This window comes from Dryobates pubescens, chromosome 15, assembly GCF_014839835.1.
Source record: "Dryobates pubescens isolate bDryPub1 chromosome 15, bDryPub1.pri, whole genome shotgun sequence".
In the NCBI taxonomy this organism is placed as follows: Eukaryota; Metazoa; Chordata; class Aves; order Piciformes; family Picidae; genus Dryobates; species Dryobates pubescens.
Window position 1 is genome coordinate 23,057,953 of NC_071626.1, and position 25,781 is coordinate 23,083,733.

At 44.7% G+C, this 25,781-nt stretch overlaps 1 protein-coding gene across 2 annotated transcripts in view; it reads left to right on the plus strand.

Annotated features, from left to right (window-relative positions):
- The first annotated feature begins 380 nt into the window (after positions 1–380).
- Positions 381–25,781, plus strand: part of EPS8 (epidermal growth factor receptor pathway substrate 8) — a 71,696-nt gene continuing 46,295 nt past the window's right edge. For both annotated transcript variants that reach the window (XM_054167821.1, XM_009902793.2), the window contains exons 1-7: positions 381–465; positions 2,038–2,111; positions 15,444–15,511; positions 18,794–18,955; positions 19,177–19,326; positions 22,616–22,698; positions 25,240–25,376. In XM_054167821.1, coding sequence (XP_054023796.1) covers positions 404–465; positions 2,038–2,111; positions 15,444–15,511; positions 18,794–18,955; positions 19,177–19,326; positions 22,616–22,698; positions 25,240–25,376 — 736 coding nt within the window. In that variant the 5' untranslated portion in view covers positions 381–403. The remainder of the gene's footprint in view (positions 466–2,037; positions 2,112–15,443; positions 15,512–18,793; positions 18,956–19,176; positions 19,327–22,615; positions 22,699–25,239; positions 25,377–25,781) is intronic.

Sequence of the window (25,781 nt, forward strand, 5' to 3'; positions counted from 1 at the left end):
ACCTTCTTGCTCTCTACAACTACCTGAAGGGAGGTTTTAGCCAGGTGGGGATTGGTCTCTTCTCCCAGGCAATCAGTGCCAGAACAAGAGGACACAGTCTCAAGCTGTGCCAGGGGAGGTTTAGGCTGGATGTTGGAAAGAAATTCTTCACAGAAATAGAGATTGGCCCTAGGAATGTGCTGCCCAGGGAGGTGGTGGAGTCACCATCACTGGAGGTTTTAGGAAGATACTGGATGGGGTGATTGGTTGCATGGTTTAGTTAGTCATGAGGTCTTGGGTGACAGGTTGGACTTGATGATCTCTGAGGTCTTTTCCAACCTTATTGATTCTTTGATTGTATGACTTCAATTCACATGCTGTTGTTTCTTTTCCCAGATTGTTTCCCTCAGTAAGTGACACCAGGATGAATGGACATATCTCAAACACCCCTCCTGGTGGATACGGAAGTTATTTTCCTCAAATGAAGTAAGGTTATGCCTTGGATTTTTCCTTTTAGGGACAAACATAATGTTGTATCTTCTTGTCACACTTTCCATTTCAGATGCCATTATAATTAGTAGATCCCATTGGAATAGCACAAAGGCAATTTCTGTGGAGGGCTGTGCAGCTTCCAAACCATGTAACCAAACTGACAGCTGTCATCTGGCTGATTTATTTTATTTGTGGTTTTTGTTTTGTGTCAGTGTAAGAATCGTGCTGCATTCCTGAATGGAATCATCTGGAACAGAAAAAGGAATTGCTGTGGCCATAACATACTTATTGTATTATTTACAGAGGCCTCTGTGTGCCTGAGATGTTTCAGGTTAGCTTTGAGTGAATGTGTTTTTATCCATAAAAGATGAGGCCGCCCTGTAAACAGAACTGCACAGCTGTTACCTGAAAGTGTTACCTTGCCTAAGATAAGAGGATGCTCCCTGCATCAGAAGCATGGCACTTGGCTCATTCACAGCTCTAATGAGTACTGACCTAAGCTGCTGCCATCGAACTGTGTTCCTGTATGGTGCAGGCATCTGTGCTGTCATCTGCTTCTCATATTGTTGTCCCCATAAAGTGACTTTGTACACGACTCATTCTTGTTAGAAGGAAGCTGGATTGCCTTTTCATTTGTTGTAGGCAATAATAGTCCTTTTAAGTCTCTTATGAAAGCAGTTATAATTACATATATATTACAATTGTGTATGCAGAAAAAAAATATAGAGAACAAACAAAAAATGAAGCAACTAAAAATCCTACCAAGCCTTTGCTATAGTTGTTGTTATTATTAGTGCAGTTATGGAGCCCCTATTACTAGAAAGATCTGGATGTACTGGAATGTGTCCAGAAAAGGGCCATGAGGATGAGCAGAGGGCTGGAGCTCTTCTCCTACGGAGACAGACTGAGAGAGTTGAGGTTGTTCAGTCTGGAGAGGAGAATGCTCCAAGGAGACCTAATTGTGGCCTTCCAGTGCCTGAAGGGGGCTACAAGAAAGCTGGGGAGGGACTTTTTAGGATGTCAAGTAGTGATAGGACTAGGAGAAATGGAGCAAAACTAGGATTCAGATTAGGTGGTAGGAAGAAGTTCTTCCCCATGAGGGTGGTGAAAAACTGGCACAGGTTGCCCAGGAAGATGGTAGAAGCCCCATCCCTGGAGGTTTTTAAAGTCAGGCTTGGATGTGTCTCAGCAACCTGCTGTAGTGTGAGGTGTCCCTGCCCATGGCATGGGGGGATAGAACTGGATGATCCTTGAGGTCCCTTCCAATCCAGACAATTCTCTGATCTTCATTATTTACATTAGAATAGTATTTATATGCATGCCACACACCCCTTGTGTGTGATGTTGTATTCACGTAACAAAAGAGAGCTCCAAAGGGCTCCCAGCCTACGTGAGGCGTGCTTCATTGTACTCATGGTGCAGAGCAAATCCCCAGGGTCATTGTCTCTGTCAGTACTGTCATAGGTACGTGTAGCCCTACATAAGGGGAGGGGTTTGTTTTCAATGCCTCTTTCTGTGTGGCAAATGCATCTCTACAGAAGTTAACTTGGAAATGTTTTCTTGCAGTGGCTATGGCTCCCCAACGTTTTCTCAGGCAGAGAGGGAGCAGAATTCAAGAACAAGTGCAAAAGCTCTTTATGGTAAGGCAGCATTAAGTCTCTAAATGTTTGCATTGAAATTGTTGTTCAAATATTGACTGTGATGTGGTGGAAATATTTAATGCATGTAAAACTGGAAAAGTGTGTGCATACATGTGGGTGCATATGTCAACAAAATTAAAGAACAAAGTTGCTGTTTTTTCCCCTAGCAAAACTAACTGAGCTAGAAAATGTTTTCATGGTTTCCTAAGCAGAGAACTCACACCTGCTGATTTTTAAGGCAGGAATGTATGAAGCATTTGTCACAAAACTTGAAGTGATCCCCCTCGGCTCAAGAAGGACCTCAGGGCACTGCTTGAAAGAGGCCAGCCCAGAGCCACAAAAATGATTAAGGAGTGGAACATCTTCCTCATGAGGAGAGCCTGAGGGAGCTGAGGGCTCTTTAGCTTGGAGAGGAGGAGACTAAGAGGTGACCTCATTCATGTTGATAAAGATGTTCAGGGTGAGTGCTGGGAGGATGGAGGCAGGCTCTGCTGGGTGATGCCCAATGCCAGCACAAGGGGCAGTGGTGGAAGCTGAGGCATAGGAAGTTGCATGGAAATATGAGGAAAACTTTTTTTCCCTGTGAGTGTGACAGAACATTGGCACGGGCTGCCCAGGGGGGCTGTGGAGTCTCCCTCTCTGGAGATACTCAAAACTCACCTGGATGTGTTCCTGTGTGATCTGCTCTAGGTGATCCTGCTCTGGCAGGAGAGTTGGACTGGATGATCCTTCGATGTCCTTTCCAACCTCTAACAGTCTGTGATTCTGTAGCTAAGTTGTGTACCAGAGAGAAGGCGTTTGGGGGTCTAGCTGTGCTCTGGGTTTTATTCATGACCTGCACCTCCCCCAGCTTTATCCTCTGCTAGCAGTAAAGGAATTTACAATATTGTTCTTGTTTGACACAAGGATTGAGTGGAAATGAAATTTGATATAAGGGGTTTGGAGTCCTTCTTTTGCCTCCTACTTTCAACAGGCTTTGTGAATGTCAAATGTGATGTCACTTACAAATGCCTAAAGTGTTTACCAGCTGCTAATGCAAGCATTTGTCTTGGCTGTATATATGCTGCTCTCTAGGCCATGGCCAAATCATTGTGGGGGCAGAATATAGTCATAGTCCTTGCCAGCCAAGTTGCAGTACTTCCTGGTCATACACCTCCACTATGAATATGTCCTATTGATAGCTGTGCTGCTAATGGAAATACAACCAGCAAAGAGGCTGAGAGTCATTCTGATGTGTAAATCTGGGCCAGTTGTTAAATACCTTTTTGAAAGCACCACTGATGAGCCTGGAAGAAGGAGGTTTCCAGTTGGAATCCAGTCCTGTGCAGGACCACTCACACCTCAGAGCCTGCTCTCCCTTGTTGCATTTGCCACTTCTTCTGCAGGTTAACAAACTGGAGAGCTCAAAGGGCAGTGGCTAACAACTGCAACATCCTTAGTAGTAACTAAACTTTTCTCTCTTCTGTTTTGGGTGGGGTGATGGCTGGAAGTGACCTCAGGGGTTGAGGCAGCAATGGAAGGATGCATTGTAGCAGTAGATCAGTGTTAAGTTTGCTCTTGGAAGGATACCCTACTGACCTCAAGTTTGGTTACTCACTCAGGAGCACAAGAAGTGCTTTATTCTGTTGGTTACCTCATCAGCTTTCAAACTGCTTCAAAATCAACGAGGCTAAAACCCTAACAAAGGAGATTAGGGATTCCTAGCTTCCCTGAAAAAGCAACAAAGAAAAACATGTGAATCATTCTGAGTTTAAATGTATCATTTTTAGTGGTATGCTACAAAAGCCAGTCACTTAACATAGCAATAAAGGCAGGAACTGCAACTGACGAAAGTTCTGAAGTGATCATTTTAAACAGTGATATCTGCATCCTGTATGGGTCCACTCAACAAAACAATTGCATGTGTTGACAGGAGTAGTGGGGGGTAGCAAAACCCAACAAGAGACACTGAGGAAAAAGTCTTAGCAGATATTTCTTGTTGAGACATTATCATAGAACCATTAAGTGGTCCAGGCCAGAAAGGACCACCAAAGGTCATCTAGTCCAACCTCCCCACAGTCAGGAGGGACATCCTCAACTAAACCAGGCATGAGAGCATTTGGCTTTATTTATTTGTTTAATATCATCATCCTCATTTTTTTCCAAGAGTAAACATTTTGAACAGCATGGCAGTATCAATGAGTGTTTTTAACTACCATAGAATCAATAAGGATGGAAAAGACCTCAGAGATCATCAAGTCCAACCTATCACCTAACAACTCATGACTACTAAACAATGGTTTCAAGTGCCACGTTCAGTCCCTTTTTGAACACCTCCAGGGATGCTGACTCCACCACCTCCCTGGGCAGCACATTCCAGTGGCCAATAGCTCTTTCTTTGAAGAAGTTTCTCCTCACCTCCAGCCTAAACCTCCCCTGGCACAGCTTGAGACTGTGTCCTCTTGTTCTGGTGCTGCTTGCCTGGAAGAAGAGACCAACCTCCACCTGGCTACAACCTCCCTTCAGGTAGTTGCAGGCAGCAAGGTCTCCTCTAAGCCTCCTCTTCTGCAGGCTAAACAACCCCAGCTCCCTCAGCCTCTCCTCACAGGGCTGTGCTCCAGACCTCTTCCCACCTTCTCTGGACACGTTTGAGTGTCTTAATATACTTCTTAAATTGAGGATCCCAGAACTGGACTGGTCCTTTATGGGCTTAAAAAATACTACCTCGCTGAGCTTTTTCATATGAAAGATGATGGGATAGTTGTACATCAGTGCAAGATGAGGAGAAGTGAGTAAATTTGAGGTGTGTATAATGGTAAACAGCTTTTTATTGCTCAAATACATAATTGAAGTACTAATTGAAAATACTTGCCATAAAACTGCTGCCTGATGGCTCCTGTAGATGAATTGTTGCTCTTGGTTCACTTCCACTGCTGGTAGATATATCACAAAGCTGTAGTTGCAGTTGCCAGGAACTGAACAAAGTAGAACTCAATTATCCTGGAGGTCCAAGTGAAGATATATTGCCACAGCTTTTCGAGAGGAGTTTGCACGTTTTATTGCTGCTGCTCTGTTTTGCATGCATAAAGAATTAGGCTGTCAGCATCACCACATGTATGAACTGGAGAAAACAAGGAGAACATCTAAGACTTTTATTAAATTTAAGGTGGAAGAAAAACCCTCTTTAATTTCAGCAACCAGATCACTGTTCTGCTTCATCCCATGTAGGTCTTTTCTTCCCTCATGATGATAGGGATTTTTGTGGAAGCTGTCCCAAAGAGGGCAGGAAACTGTTCAGTGATTCTGGAATTAAGATGCATTCAAATGCTTGTTATGAAATATTTAATTTATCATTGATTTAAAATTAATGACCAGTGTAAGCATTTTGGGTTCCACGAGACTGAAAGTGTACAAAGCAGACTGGAGATGCCTTAGGGGTTTTTTGGGCTACATTTTATTTTCTATACATGAAATGTACATGCTTTATTTATGTAAATAAAGCTGATGTATTTAATTGAGTCACTTGTTTGAATAATATATTATAATATACTACCTGGACCTCAGCAAGGCCTTTGACACTGTCCCCCACAGCAAGCTCCTGGCCAAGCTGTCAGCCCATGGCTTGGATGGGAGCACACTGTGATGGGTTAGGAACTGGCTGGAGGGCCGAGCCCAGAGAGTGGTGGTGAATGGTGCCACAGCCAGCTGGCGGCCAGTCACTAGTGGTGTGCCCCAGGGATCAGTGCTGGGCCCCATGCTCTTTAACATCTTCATTGATGATCTGGATGAGGGCATTGAGTAAATTTGCTGACGACACCAAGCTGGGGGCAGGAGTTGATCTGCTGGAGGGTAGAGAGGCTCTGCAGAGGGACCTCGACAGGCTGGACAGATGGGCAGAGTCCAACGGCATGAGATTGAACACATCCAAGTGTCAGGTTCTGCACATTGGCCACAACAACCCCATGCAGTGCTACAGGCTGGGGTCAGAGTGGCTGGAGAGCAGCCAGGCTGAGAGGGACCTGGGGGTACTGAGCCTGCAGTGTGCCCAGGTGGCCAAGAGGGCCAATGGCATCCTGGCTTGCATCAGGAACAGTGTGGCCAGCAGGAGCAGGGAGGTCATTCTCTCCCTATATGCTGCACTGGTTAGGCCACACCTTGAGTCCTGTGTCCAGTTCTGGGCCCCTCAGTTTAGGAAAGATGTTGACTTGCTGGAACATGTCCAGAGAAAGGCAAGGAAGTTGGGGAGGGGTTTGGAGCACAAGCCCTGTGAGGAGAGGCTGCGGGAGCTGGGGTTGCTTAGCCTGGAGAAGAGGAGGCTCAGGGGAGACCTTCTTGCTCTCTACAACTACCTGAAGGGAGGTTGTAGACAGCTGGGGATTGGTCTCTTCTCCCAGGCAACCAGCACCAGAACAAGAGGACACAGTCTCAAGCTGTGCCAGGGGAGGTTTAGGCTGGAGGTTAGGAGGAAGTTCTACACAGAGTGATTGCCCATTGGAATGGGCTGCCCGGGGAGGTGGTGGAGTCACCATCACTGGAGGTGTTCAGGAGAAGACTTGCTAGGGTGCTTGGTGCCGTGGGTTAGTTGATTAGATGGCGTTGGATCATGAGTTGGATGCGATGATCTTGAAGGTCTCTTCCAACCTGGTCTGGTCTATTCTATTCTATAATATTGCTGTAAATAAAACATACTTTTTTGTTTCTTTGTTTTGATAAAATGTGGCAATGTAATGCTTAGAGTATGGCAAAAATCTTTTCTGGGACAACTTTTGAGTGCTGTTTGGACTAAATCACATAGCAGTGGGTATCAACAAGTGAAGATGATACCTCTGCTCCTATGTGACCACTTGATCTTGAACTCAGTTTCCTCCACAGTAAAGACTAAGTAATACTAATTGTTATTGACATTAATAATTAGGTGTCTGTGTGTATGTGTGCACACAGGTATGTCTTAGGCATGAAATTTATCTCGAGGCCCAGTGCTAAGGTGATTTGTGACTGTTCAGTCCTTCGATCATCAGGCAGAAGGTTGGCCACAGTGCCACTGGGAAAGGAGGCTGGAGTTCTATTGATGTTACAGATAGTTCAGTTAAACTAGGCTGGAGCTGTCACTCTCTCTGAGGTGGTTACCTGATAGAAAACCTTCCTTACAGCTACCTTGTCTGCTGTGTTACATAATTCCTGTGCTTTCACTGATTTCCATCCTTCAATGAACTGTTTTCTGTCTGCATGATCAATCTCTCACTGAACTGGGAGGGAAGGTGCCCCCTGCACATTCTTAAGGGATTTACTTTATTGTTTACTTCCCAATCTTTCCATCTGAAATGGGTTTTGGCTTGTACTGTCGTCTGTTGTTCTAGCATCAGCCTCCCCATCTGTCTTCTGCAGCTCTGCTTGCCAGGAGATGTGCGGTGTCAGGTTGGCACCAATAGACAGGGCTGTGCTGGTGGCTTGCCAGCAAGTGACATGGTGTGGAGCAGTCCCATTCCTCAAGAGTAGTGAGCTAGTGGTTCAGTCCATTTTTTTTAGTCTAAAAGATGTTACTAAAATTGTCTTCACACTGGGCTGGGGCAATCCCAGGCACAAATCCAGGCTCAGTGAGGAGTGCCTCAAGAGCCGTCTTGAGTGGAAGGACTTGAGGGCTTCAGTTGACAATAAACTCAACCTGATCAGGCTATGTGCTCTTGCAGCCCACAAGGCAACCATGTCCTGGGCTCCAGCAAAAGAAGTGTGACCAGCAGGACGAGGGAGGTGATTCTACCCCTCTGCTCTGCTCTTTTGAGACCCACCTGGAGCAGTGCCTCTGGTTCTAGTGCCCCGAGGCATAAGAAGGACATATAACTGTTGGAGCTGGTCAGAGCACCTCCCCTATAGGGACAGGCTATGATTGTTGGGGCTGTTCAACCTGGGGAAAAGGTGACTCTGGGGAGACCTTAGAGCAGCCTTCCAGTGCTCAAGGTGAGGAGAAAGTTCTTCACACAGAGTTGTTAGCCGTTGGAATGTGCTGCCCAGGGAGGTGGTGGAGTCACCATCCCTGGAGGTATTCCAGAGGGGATTGGATGTGGCACTTGATGCCATGGTCTAGTAGTCATGAGGTCTTGGGTGACAGGTTGGACTTGATGATCACTGAGGTCTTTTCCAGCCCTGTTGATTCTATGATTCTATACGTTGTGTTTATACTCTCACGCCTGTGGTTGGGTGCAGTTGGGGCTGGCAGTGAAGCTGCCTGTGCATTTTTGCATTGCTCAAATACCTCTCTCAGAACAAGAGCTTTAGTGCAACAAATTCAAGGAAATCACAAGCAGATCATAGACTAGGCAGACAGGTTTGTTAGAAGAAGCCATCCATGTACCATGCTTGTTTTATTTGATACTTACATGAATTAAAATGACAATTGACTCCTAAACTATACACTTGCCTTTGTAGCTAGTCCTGTATAGCCCTCAGGGAGAAACTTGTGGCATAAACCTCCAAAAGTCATTGTGTTTGCTCCCCTGAAAGTGAGAGTTGTTTTGAACTCAAGTTTTGGCCTTTCTCCTGGGTGTATGTCACTTCTTCTGCACTTTGCTCTCAGTTTCAGCTACAGTTTTTTCATTTTCTGCAGTCCATTCCTAAAAGAGTGTCAGCAATTAGCCCATTGCAAAGCCCAAATGCATGGTAGTAAACTAACCATTGAGCTTTTCTGCTTGTGTGGTAATGGTCTGTACTGTCACTCCAGGATTCCTGGGACAGAATACAAAATTAACCAGGTTGGAAATAGACCTTTGAGATCATCAAGTCCAACCTATCCAATCCAACACCATCTAAGCAACTAAACCGTGGCACTAAGTGCCTCATTCAGGGTCTTTTGAAACACTTCAGTGATGGTGACTCCACCACCTCCCTGGGCAACACATTTCAATGGCCAATCTCTCTTGCTGGGAAGAATTTCTTCCTAACATTCAGCCTAAGCCTCCCTTGGTGCAGTTTGATACTGTGTCCTGTAGTTCTGGTGCTGATTGCCTGGGAGAAGAGATCAGCCCCCACCTGGCTACAACCTCCCTTCAGGGAGTTGTAGAGAGCAAGAAGGTCTCCCCTGAGCCTCCTCTTCTCCAGGCTAAGCAACCCCAGCTCCCTCAGCCACTCCTCATAGGGCTGTGCTCCAAACCCCTCACCAGCTTTGTTGCTCTTCTCTGGAAGAGGCTCTTAATCTGTGTCCACGTAGAGTGCCATTGGATTCCAGAGCTTCCTCTCTTTGCACACTGCACAGACATTTTCCAATTTGGCTGTGGAAGGGTCAGATGGGATCCAGCATTGCCCTTCTTAGTGTTATCATAACTATAGCACTGATAACATTTAATATATCTGGCCCATGCAGTTATTTGTAAGACACTGGTGGAAATTCAGGCATTGTTTCTTTGTTTCTGTTAGGCTTTCAGGAAGCAAAAAACTGTTGTGTCTAAAGGCATCATGGCCCTAATCAGCACCACGTGTGCATCAGGTCAACTGTTTATCCCCAGCCTGAGCTCTTTTGCTTATGATAAAATTTTCCCCTACTTAGATAATTTTTTTCATTGTGCCCTGTACTCAGCACTGGTCAGGCCACACCTTGAGTCCTGTGTCCAGTTCTGGGCTCCTCAGTTTACAAAGGACATTGAGACACTTCAGCGTGTCCAGAGAAGGGCAATGAGGGTGGGGAGAGGCCTCAAGTATAGCCCTATGAGGAGAGGCTGAGGGAGCTGGGGTTGTTTAGCCTGGAGGAGAGGAGGCTCAGGGGTGACCTTATTGCTCTCTACAACTACCTGAAGGGAGGTTGTAGCCAGGTGGGGGTTGGTCTCTTCTCCCAGGCAACCAGCACCAGAACAAGAGGACACAGTCTCAAGCTGTGCCAGGGGAAGTTTAGACTGGATGTTAGGAAGAAGTTCTTCCCAGAAAGAGAGATTGGCCGTTGGAATGTGCTGCCCAGGGATGGTGGAGTCATCATCCCTGGAGGTGTTGAAGAGGGGTTTGGATGTGGCACTTGGTGCCATGGTTTAGTAGTCATGAGGTGTTGGGTGACAGGTTGGACTTGATGATCTCTGAGGTCTTTTCCAACCTTATTGATTCTAGAAAGAATTAGATTTCTTTTGCTGTGATAGATTTCTCTGTGTGGTCTTCTGGACAGTGACACAGAGCTGGGCCATGGTAGAGTTTATGGAGCAGCTTTCTAATTTGCCATATTGCTGCGCCCTGTTCCGGTTTGAAAATGGGCGAGGCAGGATTCTGGTAGCTGTGTCAGTTTCTGCTCGTAGCCCTGCCTCAGTGGGCCTTTGGCCACACTGCTGGTTTTGTCTTAAACTGTGGGAATTGTTACTTTTCCAAGGCATTAATGGCCCTTCACAGGTGGAACTGGATGGAAAGCACAGAGTTCGTAATGAAGGCAAGGAAGAAAACGAATGAATGATGGTGAACTCGAATCCTGTCTGTGTTGTCTACTGTCTAGTAGTGTTTTGCTGACTTGGCTGGAAGTCTTTGGTTTAGAGGTTGGTTTTTGTGTTTTGGATGCTTCCAAAAATGTTATGAAATCAGTAGGCTTTAACATCATTTTGAAATTGGAAATGTGGCCCATTTCTGGTGGTTGGGGAATACAGGAAGTTCAGAGTCATGACTAGCAGTAGCATATGGGAAGAGTATTAATTTCTGTCCGTCAATGTTTCTGTTCCTTTGGAAGGTTTAACAGGTAGTAGATCTTATAGTCAGGACCTGTGAGTGAAATGCTGTGCTGCTTTTGAGTTTACTGCCTTTGTGTGGTTAAAGATTTTATTGTGCTCACATTTCTCTGGGTTGCATTTGCTATAGAGGGTGATTAGGAATTAAGTGTCTCCTGCCATGATCCTTCACCCCCTCCCCCTTTATCAGAGGAAAAAAACTTCAGATAAATTGTGTGCAACATACCAGCAGGATTTGAGCTAGCTGTGACATTAAGGCTGCGCTGTATTTGGATGTAAAAGCTGCAGTAAGTAGAGTAAATAGAAAAAAATCAATAGTATGAGAGTTTTATTCATCCTTTGGTAGTTGTATAGATTCTATCTGGAAGTCTTTGTTACACAATTTCACTTTACCTTCAGTAGCTCCCTTCATGCATGAAAGGACCTTCAAGAGGATGCAGTTGATGGTGATGATTAGGAAGGTGAAATGGAGCATACAAAACATTTTCTTTTTTTCAGTGTCTGGTTTTGACTCCAGCCAGCAAATAAGTTGCTTGCTTGGTCATTCCCTCTGTCTCCTCCCTGCAGCAGGGTGGGGGAGAGAAGAGCAAAACCAGGAAAAAACCTGATGGTTCACGAGAAAGACAGCTTAATAAATGAACAGAAGAGTGGGGTCAGCCAGCTAAAAAAAACCACCATCTCTGAGGGAGTCTAGGTGACAAGCAGCTGGGTTGAACCTGTGGGGACTAGGAGGCCCAGTTTCTAAATATTGACTTGCAAAGAGGCTGAAAAACAAAGAAAGCTTCCAGAAATAGTGAAAGGACTTTGCCTGAAGTACTTATTAGAATATCTAGTTTGATGAGTGAATAATTCTAGGATGGAGCAGTTACTCATAGGATCTGCTCCCAACTCATCTATAACATTGTTGACAACATCCACAGTTGCTGTAGGCTACTTGTTAGCTCATCCAAAACCACATAAAAGTTGCATCACTAAGGAGTAATTAAGAGCCTGCTTCCCTTTTTTTTTGGTTTGTTCTGTCACTGGAACAAGACTTGGAAGTCTCTTCACTTTTAGTTTGCATTCTTCACTGCAGGGTTTAGATTGCATCAGTTTCTTGGATTCCCAGAAAAGGTAGACTCGAAGTCTGCATAAGTGCCATATGTTGTACCAGTTTTTGGTAGAAGAGCCTATAGGGTAACAAGAAGCAGTGTTTGGTGCCCTGTACCTGTCAGTGTTTAAAACTCATTTGGACTGTTCCCTTAATACCATGCTTTAACTTTTGGTCAGCACTGAAATGGTCAGGCACTTGGACTACATGATCCTTTCCAACTGAAATATTCTACCTAGAAGTTTCTGATAATCGTTTTACCTGCACTATAAATAGTAAATGGGTAAAGAGAAGTAGCTGCTGAACTCAGTATGGACTGTCAGGTGGTGTTGTGGGCACCATAGAATCACAGAATTGTTAGGATTGGAAGGGACCTCAAGGATCATCTAGTTCCAACCCCCCTGCCATAGGCAGGGACACCTCACACTACAGCAGGTTGCTCACAGCCATATCCAGCCTGGCCTTAAAAATGTCTAGGCATGAGGCTTCCACCACCTCCCTGGGCAACCTGTGCCAGTGTCTCACCACCCTCATGGTAAAGAACTTCTTTCTATTTCTACTTTTGTTCCATTCCCCCCAGTCCTATCACTCCCTGACACCCTAAAAAGTCCCTCCCCAGCTTTCTTGTAGGCCCCCTTCAGATACCGGAAAGCCACACTAAGGTCTTCTCTGAGCCCTCTCTTTATTTCCTGTTTATTAACACAAACACAGATTGACTTCTGCTAATTGGCAATGTTATTGAAGTTCTTGTTACTTTTCTGCTCTAATTCAAAGTGCAGAACTTAGGAGCCAAGAAGAGCCTCTCAAGCACAGGCCACCGTAGACTTCATTAGTGTTCCAAAAGCTCTATCTCTTATGTAAACACTATTGTTCTCACCATGCCAGAGTGTGTTGAAAAGCTTGCCATCATGTCTGTTGTGAGTGCTGCTCTGCTCTGTGGAAGAGGATGTGTTAATCAGTGTTATGAATGGTTTTGGACTTCCTGTCTCAACCCCGGCCAGAATTTCTGTGAAGCCACGCAAGGAATCTCCTGCTAAAACTTATTCTCTGTGTTCTAATTCTTTTTGGAGCCTCTGCATATGTCAGAAGGTCTTTGCCTATTTAAAACCTCTCCAGCAGTTATTGTTTGCAGGGCTGTAAAACTTCTTTTCTATGTTCAATTTGAGATCATTTAAAAAAAAAAAAAGGTATTTTTGTTCACCTAAAGGAACAGTGAAATACTGAAAGTCAAAAAAGAATGTTTGACAAAGTGTTAATTGAAACAAGTGACTTTTATTGTTCTTTTTTTTTTTTCTTTATAAAGCATTTATTCTTTCTTACTGGAAAGCATTTAACTATCATTTACACTCCATGACAGAAGACTGTTAAATGATCCCTTTGGAGATGCAAATAATTCTGTGGGCTTAAACTAGATACTGCTCTTTAATTCCCTTGTTTTGTTAGGAACAGACGGACTTTACTTCTTCAGATCATCATCCAAACAAAAAAAGAAAGGTAGCAAAGCAGGCAGTGCTGCTTTACTGTCTGTTTTGTTGGGGTGTGCCTGTGTGCTGGTGCCTGTTGTGGTTAAAAAGTCAACCCCAAAACCGACTTTGAGCAACATGCTGCAAAAGCAGAAATAACACAGTTGGAATCGATGCAGAGCCTCTGCCCTGGGATTTCAGAATAATCTGTAATGGAAGTAAGACATCTGTTTTGAAATATCCAGGCACCTAGTTAACTATTCTGGTAATCCACAGTGTTCTGGAATTAAGCTGATTGCACTGCACGCCTCTCTTGCTAAAGCAGGCTGAGTATCTGCTTTACTGCAGCGGGATGGCTCTGTTGCATGAGTGGTGTTTGTCATGGGAAAGGAGGCTTCAAGCCAGTGAGGAATTTCAGTGACTGAAGAGTCACAGAGGGTGATGAATACTTCAACAAGTGACTTCTGAAAATGAGGGCACTGCTGTCTTCCCAGCACCTGAAATTCTTGTGTAAAGAAACCCTGTTCACAGAAAAGACTTTTACAGTGTGGCTTTTGTGACAGATCATGTGCTTGGCACTAGTTAGCATCTATTTTGCATTTTCCTGTCAAGAGAGTCATACACTTTTGCCTCCAACTATCATAGAATGGCTTAGGTTGAAAGAGGCCTCAGAGTCTTCGACTCCAACTTCCCTGCCACAGGCAGGGATGCCTCTCAGCTAGACTTGGCTGCTCAAGGCCTCGTCCAGCCTGGCCATGAATACCCCCAGGAAGGAGGCATCCACAATCTCCCTGGGCAATGTATTGCAGAGTCTCACCATCCTCATACTGAAGAACTTCCTAAGATCCAGTCTAAATCTATTCTCCCTCAGCTTCAAACCATTCCCCTTTATCCTATTGCTTCACACCTTTAGGAGAAGTCCCTCTCCAGCCTTCCTGCAGGATCCCTTCAGGAACTGGAAGGCAGCTCTGAGGTTCCCCTGGAGTCTTCCCTAGGCTAAACAATCCCAACTTCCTCAGCCTATCCTCATAGCAGAGGTGTTCCAGCTCTTGGATCATCTTTGTAGCCCAAGCACTCCAAGTATGAGTAAACTGATGCATACTGGATGTGGACCAGGTACTTTCCTACCAAACCAAACTGAGCTGCCTACGGAAGATCAGAATTGGGTTATTTAGTGAAAAGGAGGGAAAGGAATTGCCCACTTGCTGAGTTTATTTGTCTGTGCCATCTAGTGACTTTATTCTTTAGACCAAGCTCCTGATGTTCCAGATCAGGCAGTTAAGTTATAGTGAAAAAAGACTAAAACCCTTCCAAATGTTGAATTTATTTTTTCCATGCAAGCTGAAAATATTTTTTCAGTGTTTATCTAATAAATTCATTATTTTGTGGTGCTGATTAGATGTTGCATTTTCATCTTTCTTGTTCCCTTCCCTTCTCTCCTGGTTTAATATTAATCTAATGTACAGAGTAAAAGGCAAAGAATGGTTCTGATTTTGCAGCATTGTGTTTTGTTAGCTGAAAAATTACTTCTGCTTAGCCAGATTTGGTGTGGATTTCTCTCCTGGTTTTGGTTTGGTTTGGTTTTTATCTCCTTTCCATGCATATTTCTATGTATGTAACTCATCAAATGGGATACTTTAGGAAGGAATAAATGATGACTCTGGTCTGTTCTGTGTGTGGCTTTGTTGGTTTGCAGATTTGATATGAGAATTGTACATATATCAGGAAATACTTTTGCTTTCATGCACTTTGATGCAGACACAGTAAGGCTGATGCTAGTGGCAAGACAGCTGAATTGAATAATCAGGCTTCTCAATGAAGCATTTTCAGTCAGAACTCTGCTCCCCTCCAGTGCCTTGACTCACTGTGATGAGGCAACTGGCACCCACCAGCTCTCTATTAGCATCACCGATGTCAATGTGATCTTTGTGCTGGACCCTGTGTGGCAGGCTGAGGGTTCAGGGTTTTTTTTCCCTGTCAAAATACAGAAAGGAACAACAGCTCATCTTCTGTTTTCACACGTACAACTAGTCTTAAATATCTCATGAGAAATATTTAAAACAGTAAGATAAGATGTTGAATAAATAACTATTCTTTCTTTTCCTCCCATCTCTAGAACAAAGGAAGAATTATGCACGAGACAGTGCCAGCAGCATATCCGAAACTTCCCAGTATCATGTAGAGGTAAGGCAAGGACTGATGTACCACTTAGAGCTTCCAGTTACACACAGCTATTTTTGCCTACATGGTTTTTGAGGCTACATGTGCTTGGAGGCACGTACATCTTCCAAAATACCCTGCCAGCCCAAGGTCACTTCAGAACAGATTACACTGAAGTGTCTCAAATCCTATAGCTTTGCCATAATGAGATGAAATTTGATGTAGAAGAATGTGAGCCGAGTTGTGTGTAGTGTGGCAAACAGCACTTCTCAATGGGATATCAATTCAGAGAGTCCCAGGATACATCTAGGGTGGAAGAGATCTCAAAGCTCATCCAATCCAACCCTTGACCTAGCACTGAAGGGTCAACACTAAACCAAGTTCCTCAGCACCTACCCTGGGGCAGTGACTCCACCTCTGCCCTGGGCAGACCATTCCAATGTTTGAGAGCCCCTTCAGTGAAGGTACATTTCCTAACATTCAGTTCACCATGTTGTGCTGCCCTGGCTCTGAACCTGGCTTGTTGCAGGGATGAGGCAGAACTAAAAACTCCTGTGCTGTTGGTGAGGCACACTGGAAGATATTTACAATTAATACTTCGATCAGTTATAATCAGCAGAGGTGACAATATTCAGAGCTGAGCATTAGAATAGAATAGAACTAACCAGTTTGGAAGAGAGCTTTGAGATCATCAAGTCCAACCCATTACCCAACACCATCTAATCAACTAAACCATAGCACCAGGCACCCCATCCAGTCTCTTCTTAAACACCTCCAGTGATGGTGACTCTACCACCTCCCTGGGCAGCACATTCCAATGGCCAATCTCTCTTTCTATGAAGAACTTCTTCCTAACATCCAGCCTAAACCTCCCCTGGTGCAGCTTGAGACTGTGTCCTCTTCTCCCAGGCACCCAGCACCAGAACAAGAGACCAACCTCTGCCTGTCTACAACCTCCCTTCAGGGAGTTGTAGACAGCAAGAAGGTCTCCCCTGAGCCTCCTCTTCTCCAGGCTAAGCAACCCCAGCTCCCTCAGCCTCTCCTCATAGGGCTGTGCTCCAGACCCCTCCCCAGCTTTGTTGCCCTTCTCTGGACACATTCCAGCAACTCAACATCTTTCCTAAACACACAGTACTCAAGGTGTGGCCTAACCAGTGCTGAGTACAGGGGCACAATGACCTCCCTGCTCCTGCTGGCCACACTGTTCCTGATGCAGGCCAGGATGCCATTGGCCTTCTTGGCCACCTGGGCACACTGCTGGCTCATGTTCAGCCTACTATTGACCAGTACCCCCAGGTCCCTTTCTGCCTGAACCCCCTGAAAGCCCCAATGAATCTACTATGCAGTGGTTAAACATATTTTGTCTGCAGAATCTTCCCCATTGTGAAGTGCTGTGTGTGTTATTTGCTGTCTTGAGCTGCTTTGCAGAATGACTGCATGTTGCTGTCACATTTTATCCACTAGTAGATATATTTAAAACATGATTCTGTGGTTTAGCAAGGTAAGCCTGGGTGCCCATGTTAAGCACTTTGGCACAAACTTTCTCCCATTACCATCAGATGTCACTCATGGGTTAAAACAAGACTTGCAAATGCCATAGACTCTCATCTCCTTTTTGCTGGGGTTTAATTTAGCTGTTAATTGTGAGATCATATGCAGAGGAGCCTTAATTTCAAGTGCTTCCATTGGATGATCAGCTTGCAAATGAATACTTACATTATTTCTAATGGCCTGTCTATTTTTCTTTGGTCTCTTCATAATGGTTTTGGTACTCTGCTAGCATAAAAATTAGTACTTGTATTTGGAGTCAAAGCATTCCTGTCTGAGTAGCCAGTGAAGAATTGCTCACTGTATTTCTTTTAAGCACTTTGATTATGTGCTGCTGCTATCTGCTTACTTGTTTGTCATTACTGTACTGTTCTCCTGCAGCAGAAGAAAGCAAACTCCTTTCTTCTTTTAATTTATTTTCAAAGTTATTAAAAAAGGTAAATGTGCAGAGATATATTAAAAGTGGCTCAGCTTGAGTGAACATAACCATGTCTTCAATAAGAATGTGCAGCTGTATTTAGTCCTGGATGTAATCAAATAATTTTATGGGTTTTTCTTGCATGGTTGGCATGTGGAAGGAAAAATTGTCTGGACTGTAATGGCATGGAAGCTAGTTCAAGTGATTCTGCCACTTTGTACTCACCTGGAGTACTGCATCCAGCTCTGGAGCCCTCAATACTGGGAGGACATGGACCTGATGGAGCAGGTCCAGAGGAGGGCCATGAAAATGATCAGGGGGCTGGACCACCTCTGCTATGAAGACAGGCTGAGGGAGCTGGGGGTGTGCAGCCTGGAGAAGAGATGGCTCTGGGGAGACCTGATGCCAACCTTTCATTCAGTACCTGAAGGGAGCCTGCAAAGGGGATAGAGAGAGACTGTTTACAAAGTCCTGCAGTGACAGGATGAAGAGGAATGACTTCAAACCTAGAGAAGAGCAGATTGAGATTGGAGGTTAGGAACAGGTTCTTTACCATGAAGGTAGTGGAACTCTGGAATGGGTTGCCCAGAGAGGTGATTTGGGCCATATCCCTAGAGATATTCAAGGTGAAGCTGGTCAGGGCAATCTCATCTGGTTGAGGATGCCCCTGCTTACTTCAGGGAGGTCAGACTAGATGACTTACGGAGTTCACTTCCAACCCAGACCATTCTATGATGTCTGTGAGGTACTACTTAATTTCTACACCATTAAATGAATCTGGAGAATATTCCAGGTTGCTAGTGGGCAAAAGTAGTTGGTATACTACATTTCTGCTGTGATCTACATAAAAGAAGTAACTAGCCTGTCCATAAGGTATCTCAGTCAGAAGCAAGCCCGTTGTGTTCACTATCAGCATGGTAGCTGGCAGCTCTGGAAGGTCAGGGTGGTGGTGGAGGTATGTTGGCAAAGTGTTTCTGGGAAGCTTCAGCTGACATTTCCTGGCTTCAGCTTGCCAAGAGTGACAGGTTTTCACTTTTCAGGAAAGATGATTAAATAGTCAGGGTTTAATTCCAGCTTTGATACCTGGGAGCTGTCAGAATATGTCTTCAAGTCTAACCTCTCGCTGTAGTGAGGAAGTGACAGAAGATGCCAGAGTTACAAATACCAGTTGACTTAAAATGACATTGTGAACTGAACACCCTCTCTTACAGCTTACTGGTGGGATCTGTCATATAGGAAGGTGCTTTTATTAGTATTGCCTTGCAATATGAATACTGACACTGCTGAGCAAGAGGGTTAATTACAGTTACTCTTTTCCAAATGTACTTCCCATGCTCTAGCACTTGACCACCTTTGTTCTGGACCGAAAAGAGGCAATGATCACAGTAGATGATGGAATAAGAAAGCTGAAGTTGCTGGATGCCAAAGGCAAAGTGTGGACTCAAGATATGATTCTTCAAGTGGATGACAAAGCTGTCAGTTTGGTGGACTTGGAATCAAAGGTAAGATCTCTGAGTGGCAGTCTCATTTTTCAGAGAGAGAGAGAAAGGGAACGGGCAAAAAAATGATGTACGTGAGATTCAGGATTTTAATTAGCTTATTATCACTTCCTTTTTTTACCTTGTGAAGCTTTTCTGAGTTCAGGACACTGTATAGTAAGGTGATGTTTTCTGCTCGTGTTTTATTTTTGGTTTTGGTCTTTCCCCCCCCTCCTTTCTGACAGAATGAACTGGAGAATTTCCCCTTAAGCACAATTCAGCATTGCCAAGCTGTGATGAATGCATGCAATTACAATTCAATTCTTGCACTGGTGTGTAAAGAACCAACCCAAAACAAGCCTGATTTGCATCTTTTCCAGTGTGATAAGATTAAGGTAAGATAACCCTGGAGATTTGCTCTGATTTGTTTGAATTGGGGAACCTTTATGAATTGGCACATCCAGTGGATAAAAATCAAATGAGCTGATTCATAGGAAAGAATTCTCTCATGCTTATAAATAGGCTTTAAGTTTAATGGATTATGATACTAGCACTACTTTTAATATGGTGGTAGATGTAGAGAGGTGGGTTTTTGGCAAGAGAGTAGTCCAGTATGTAAGATGAATCCTTAGTGCATGTGTTGTTTCTGTGACTATTCATTCCTGGGCTCTGTAGCTGTTCAAATGAGTCAAGCTCTGGAAGATAGATGTATGGTTTGCATTCACACCTCTGAAGAAAGTGGTGTATAATAATTTGATTTATCTCAAATGTATAATCTGCAAAGAATTCATCTGAGCCCTGAGTCTTATCTCCTCTTTCCCCTTCTTCTGTTCCTTGTCACTGAACAATTAAATCTTCTCTACATTCTCACCTCTCTGCGCCTCTGCTCTGCTGGAGAGGTAATGAAAAGGAAAATATTACTGCAGGGGGGGTGTGCAAAACAAGGGATTGTTAGTCTCTCATTTCCTTCAAGCATAAATAAGTTTTTTACAGTGTATCCTGCAACACTTTATTTCCAGGAACATAAATTTTAATCTCTGCTAGTTATGCTATACAGTTGGTGCTTTGAAATATTCCAATTCATCATTTCATGGGGATTCTAAAAATGCCTTTGTAGTAGTTCATGTCTTTGTCTCAAAACAACAGATTGCCAGTCACACTGTGCAACTGCTTTGAAGCTGGTGCAGTGAGAGTGGTGTGAAGATGACTGCTTCATTGTGTGATTTGTTGCGCAGGATCTGCTGTTGCAGTAGAAATTGTGATCCTGTGAGAAGTTCAGGTGTTAAATAATGCAGGGATCCTTTCTGAGGTCTAATATGATCCAGATTCCCAAAGTGTAGAGATGGTCTATTCCCCTCTCCCTCCCACCCCCAAGACTTTCATCTTTTGAAGTTGTTCCTCTGTGTACGAGTGAAAAGGTAGAGAACATAACCATGGCTTGGAAATGCTGTTTGAGTCTGTGACCATACCCTAGGTTTTGCTTCTTACTTGTGAGACTTGGCTGTTTGAATAAGGTTAGGTCTTTCTTCCTTGTCTTTTACCTGCTTTTCATTAGAAGCTACCAGGAACCTCAGCACCCTCTGAAAACAAACCAACCACCCAACCCCAACAACAGCAGAATTAGTCAAAATCAACAGTACTGGGGCATTCTGAATACAAAGCAAATCAAATAATAAATACAAAGAGACCAGTTAGTGCAATTCTTCTGGGTTTACACTCCTTAAATACCCTCTTTTCAGTTAATTCTTAAACCATGATGTCTCCCCATCCATATTCTATAGTGCAAATCACTACAGTCTGAGAAGTCCCTTAATCCTCTTGGATTAAGTGTTCTGGTCCCAGCAGATGTTACACACTCCTCCCCAAAAGTTACATACTTAGCACACTCCATTATGAGAGTACTAAGACAGACATAGAGCTTGTAAAGGGGTCAGATGCTGACAGATTTGGGCTTTGACAACTTGTGTAGTGGCCATTGGAATGTGCTGCCCAGGGAGGTGGTGGAGTCACTGTCCCTGCAGGTGTTCAAAAGAGGATTGGATGTGGTACTTGGAGCCATAGTTTAGTTGTCTGGAGGTGTTAGGTATTAGGTAATAGGTTGGACTTGATGGTCTCTGAGGTCTTTTCCAACCTGGCTGATTCTATGATTCTATGAATTAATTAGTCTCCTGAAGATGTTTATCAGAGCATTCTGAATCCTAAAAGAAGCTGTGACCTATTTAATATAAGATCTTTTAAAAGTAAGCCTTAGGTGGGCATCAAAATGTCACTGGTGGACACAGACTGAAGTTATGGGGAGGCAGAAACCTACAGATGAGGATGACACCAAGTTGGGTGGCTGTGGCAATCTGCTGGAGGGTTCCTCAGAGATATCTGGACAGGGTGGTATAGGTGGGCTGAGGCCAGCAGTGAGATGTCAACAAGGTCAAGTGCTGCACATGGGCCACAACAACCCTATGCAATGTTACAGGAGAGCTGCCTGGTGGCAGAAGGCCCTGGGGGTGTTGACTGATGGCTGGCTGAATGTGTTCAGGTGGCCAAGAAGGCCAATGGCATCCTGGCTTGTATCAAGAATAGTGTGGACAGCAGGTCTAGGGATGTGATCATCCTTTTCTGCTTGGCACTGGTGAGGCTGCTCCTTGAGTACTGTGTTCAGTTTTGGGTTCCTCATTACAAGAACCACCATAGAGGTGCTGGAGCTTGTCCAAAGAAGAGTGATGAAGCTGGTGAAGGGCCTTGAGTACAAGTCTTTTGAGGAATGACTGAAGGTACTGAAGTTTAGTGTTCAGAAGGGGAGGCTGAGGGAGGACTTCATTGCCCTCTACAACTACCTCAAAGGAGGTTGGAGCAAGGTGGGGCTTGGTCTCTTCTCCCATTCAACAAGTGACAGGACAAGAGGAAACAGTCTCAAGTTGTTCCAGGGGAGGTTCAGGATGATATTAGGAAAAAATTATGCACATAAGGGATTATCAAGCATTGGAACAGACTGCCCAGGGAAGTGGTGGAGTCACCATCCCTGGAGTTATGGATGTGGTGCTTAGGGACATGGTTTAGAGATAGTGGCTTAGCAGTAGTGGTGGGATTGCAGGTTCTAGGGGAGTGGTTGGACTTGATGATCTCATAGGTCTCTTCCAGCTTCAGCAGCTCTGTAATTATATGAAATATTCTGAAAAATTGATCTCCTGTTACATGAAAGAGAAAGGGGAGGTTATGCTTACTTCTTAAAGGAAGCTGTGTCACTGCAAGGTACTTTCCGAGTTGTTTATGTTGCTACTTTCTCTACTAGTTTTGCTGCTGTTATCTGTAGCCGATTTCTTTTAATATCTAATATTAATACACACACAGACACCATGCCTTTCCCCTGATATACTTGATAAAACCAATGCAGCAATGGTTGACTTGAGATAATTACAGCTGTTCAGCCAAATGTGGTATCTGGATGACATCCTCATCTGGTGATGATGCTTGAGATTGGAGCACTGACAAAAATACCAACTCCCAGATGATAGCATTGTGCTGCTTCTGTTTGTGTAAAAAGGATTTAGCCCAGAACTTTTAAATAAATGGGATTTGTTAAGGTATTCTGGACTCTAAAGCTAGTCTAAAGTGTTTGCATGAGGAGGAATTTATTTCCTGTATTTGGATAGTTCAGTTGATAACTGATATTTACTTCTGTCCCTTTAGGCTAGCTTCATTCATGAAGATATTGAAAGTGCAATCAGTGACAGCAAAAGTGGAAAACAGAAGAAGAGGCTTGAAACACTGAGGTAAAACCCTAACTTCTTGGTGGCATATAGGGTCAGCAAATAGTGTTAGAGCACTCAGAAACTTTTCAAGTCTGCCTGATGAACCTCATGAAGTTCAAAAAGAGCAAGTGCAGGGCTCTGCACCTGGGCTGGAACAATCCTCACTATCAATACAGACTGGGGGCATGAGGTGATAGAAAACAGCCCTGTGGAAAAGGGTGTTGGTGGTTGAGAAGCTGGGCATGAGCAGGCAGTGTGAGCTTGCAGCACAGAAGGCAGATGTGTGGACAGCAGAGCCAGAGACATGACTGCCACTTTGTTCCATTGAGACCTCACCTGGAGTACTGTGTGCAGCTCTGGAGCCCTCAATATAGGAAGGACCTGGACCTGATGGAGAGGGTCCAGAGGAGGGCCACAAAAATGATCTGGGGGTAGGAGCACCTCTCCTATGAGGACAGGCAGAGGGATCTGGAGGTGTTTAGCATGGAGCAGAGGAGGCTCTGGGGAGACCTAGTAGTGGCCTTCCAGTACCTGAAAGGGGCTACAAGAAGGATGGAGAGAAGCTGTTTACAAAGGCCTTGTATGATCTTGTGGGAAAAATAATCCAAGATACCAGTCTCCAAGGGCTAGGAGGCCAAGAGTGCACAACAGCTAAGTGCTGGTTACTTGCTGTCCAATCATAGAATTGTTAGGGTTGGAAGGGACCTTAAGGATCATTTAGTTCCAACCCCCTTGCTGTGGGCACGGGCACCTCACACTAGATCAGGTTGCCCAGAGCCTCATTGGGTCATCTCATGGAGAGAGACTCTTCTGCATGATGTTGCATTATCAAGTTACTGGAAAGTTATTCACAAGTAGAACTGGGGGACATGTGGAGAGGAGTGCCCAGCAGACTGGAGGAAGGAAAGGTGAAGGAAATACTTTTTTGTTTGTTGTTCAAAGACCAAATAGCACTTGGCCCTTTTTGTTGTGGTTGAATGCCATGAATCAGATGGTATTGCACAGAAATGAATAAAGGTGAAGACCTGATTCTTAACTAGATGTGCAGAAAGGGTGAGATGTGTGTAGCAGGAGCTGCTGGGACTTTCTCTGTTTGGTATCAAGTTGCAGAATGGCTTTGAAAGCATCTTTCCTTATGCTATTTAAAACTAGATTAGGAAAGACCTAGAAAAGTGGGAAAATGAAAATAGCAACATTGAGACATTTGTATCAAAACAGGATGAACAGGCCACTGTTATGAAAAAATGAAAAACCAGCCTGTAAATGTGGAGTTTTTTCCCTAGGATTTTAAGAAACAAATGGTTGCCAACCTGGAAAACCCAAAAGGGAAGTCCAGCCATTGAACTGCAAATGGTGTTTGGCCTGCATTAGGAACAGTGTGGCCAGCAGAGGCAGGGAAGTCATTGTGCCCCTGTACTCTGCATTGGTTAGGCCACACCTTGAATATTGTGTCCAGTTCTGGGCCCCTCAGTTTAGGAAGGACATTGAGACACTTGAACGTGTCCAGAGAAGGGCAACAAGGCTGGGGAGAGGCCTTGAGCACAGCCCTGTGAGGAGAGGCTGAGGGAGCTGGGGTTGTTTAGCCTGGAGAAGAGGAGGCCCAGGGGTGACCTCATTGCTCTCTACAACTACCTGAAAGGTGGTTGTAGCTAGGAGGGGGTTGGTCTCTTTGCTCTGGCAACCAGCACCAGAACAAGAGGACACAGGCTCAAGCTGTGCCAGGGGAAGTTTAGGCTTGAGGTGAGGAGAAATTTCTTCACCAAGAGAGTTGTTCGTCATTGGAATGTGCTGCCCAAGGAGGTGGTGGAGTCACTGTCCCTGGAGGTGTTCAAGAGGGGATTGGACGTGGCACTTGGTGCCATGGTTTAGTCCTGAGGTCTGTGGTGACAGGTTGGACTTGATGATCTTTGAGGTCTCTTCCAACCTTTGTGATACTGTGTTAAAAATGCCTCCTACTTTTTCCCAAGCCACTGTGTAAACTGGCAGTGTTCTAGACCTCACAGTATCATAAAATGGTTTGGGCTGGAAGAGCCCTTAAGGATCCTCTAGTTCTTTATAGATCATATAGTTCCAACCTCCTTCCCTAGGCAAGGACACCCTCCACTACACCAGGTTGTTCAGGGCCCTGTCCAGCCAAGCCTTGAATGCTTCCAGGGAAGAGGCATCCACAGCTTCTCTGGGCAGCCTGTTGCAGCGTCTCTCCACCTTCACTGGAAAGAATTTCTTCCTAATATTCAGTCTAAATCTATCCTTTTACAGCTTAAAGCCATTGCTCCTCATGCTATCACTACAAGCCCTTGTGGATGTTCTCTGGCACTTCTTGGAGGATTTCCCACAGGGCCAGATGACAATGATTTGCTAACCCCACGATGGAGTGTATTTCCTACTGTGTGTAATGTATTTACACATCATGGTCTTAAGTACTGCTTACTTGGCAAGTCCACAGTATGCTCAGGAGTAAAGAGGTCCTTGTGAAGCCTCCTTGTCTTCTATGATTAAGCACTAGAAATTAGAATGTTTTCCTTTCAAGTGTCACTTGTGGCCTTTCTTCTCTTCCTCTAGAATGATCTCCAAAGCCGAAAATGCCATCCCACCACCACCACGGGCACCTGCCCCTGTGCCACCAGGGACCATCACCCAGGTGGACGTGAGAAGCCGTGTGGCAGCGTGGTCGGCATGGGCTGCTGAGCAGGGGGACTGTGAGTGTCTCTGGGAGCCTGCTGCTGCACAGCACGGGGGCAAAGAGTGGTTATGGGCAGTTGGTTTTGATGATGCTCAGTGATAACAAAAGTAATCTGGGAGACCACTTCAGTAAAGATTACAGTAACTGAATCCAGGCAGAGAAACAGCTGTACCAGGTCACCCCTCTGTCCTCGCTGACAGCACACAGGCTTCTTCTCCTGCTCTATTTTGAAGTGCCCCAAGCCACAGTTGCCTGATCTGGGGAGTAAGACCTGACTGTCAGAATCTGACTTGTCATCTACTTGCACTTGCCCCTTCTCTGATTTGCTGTTCAGAGCTTCTTCTACTTGTCTTTAGAAGGTTGGGGAGGGTGGGCTGTGGATTTTAAGCTGGGCTTTTTTGCAGAGTAACCAGTGCTGTCA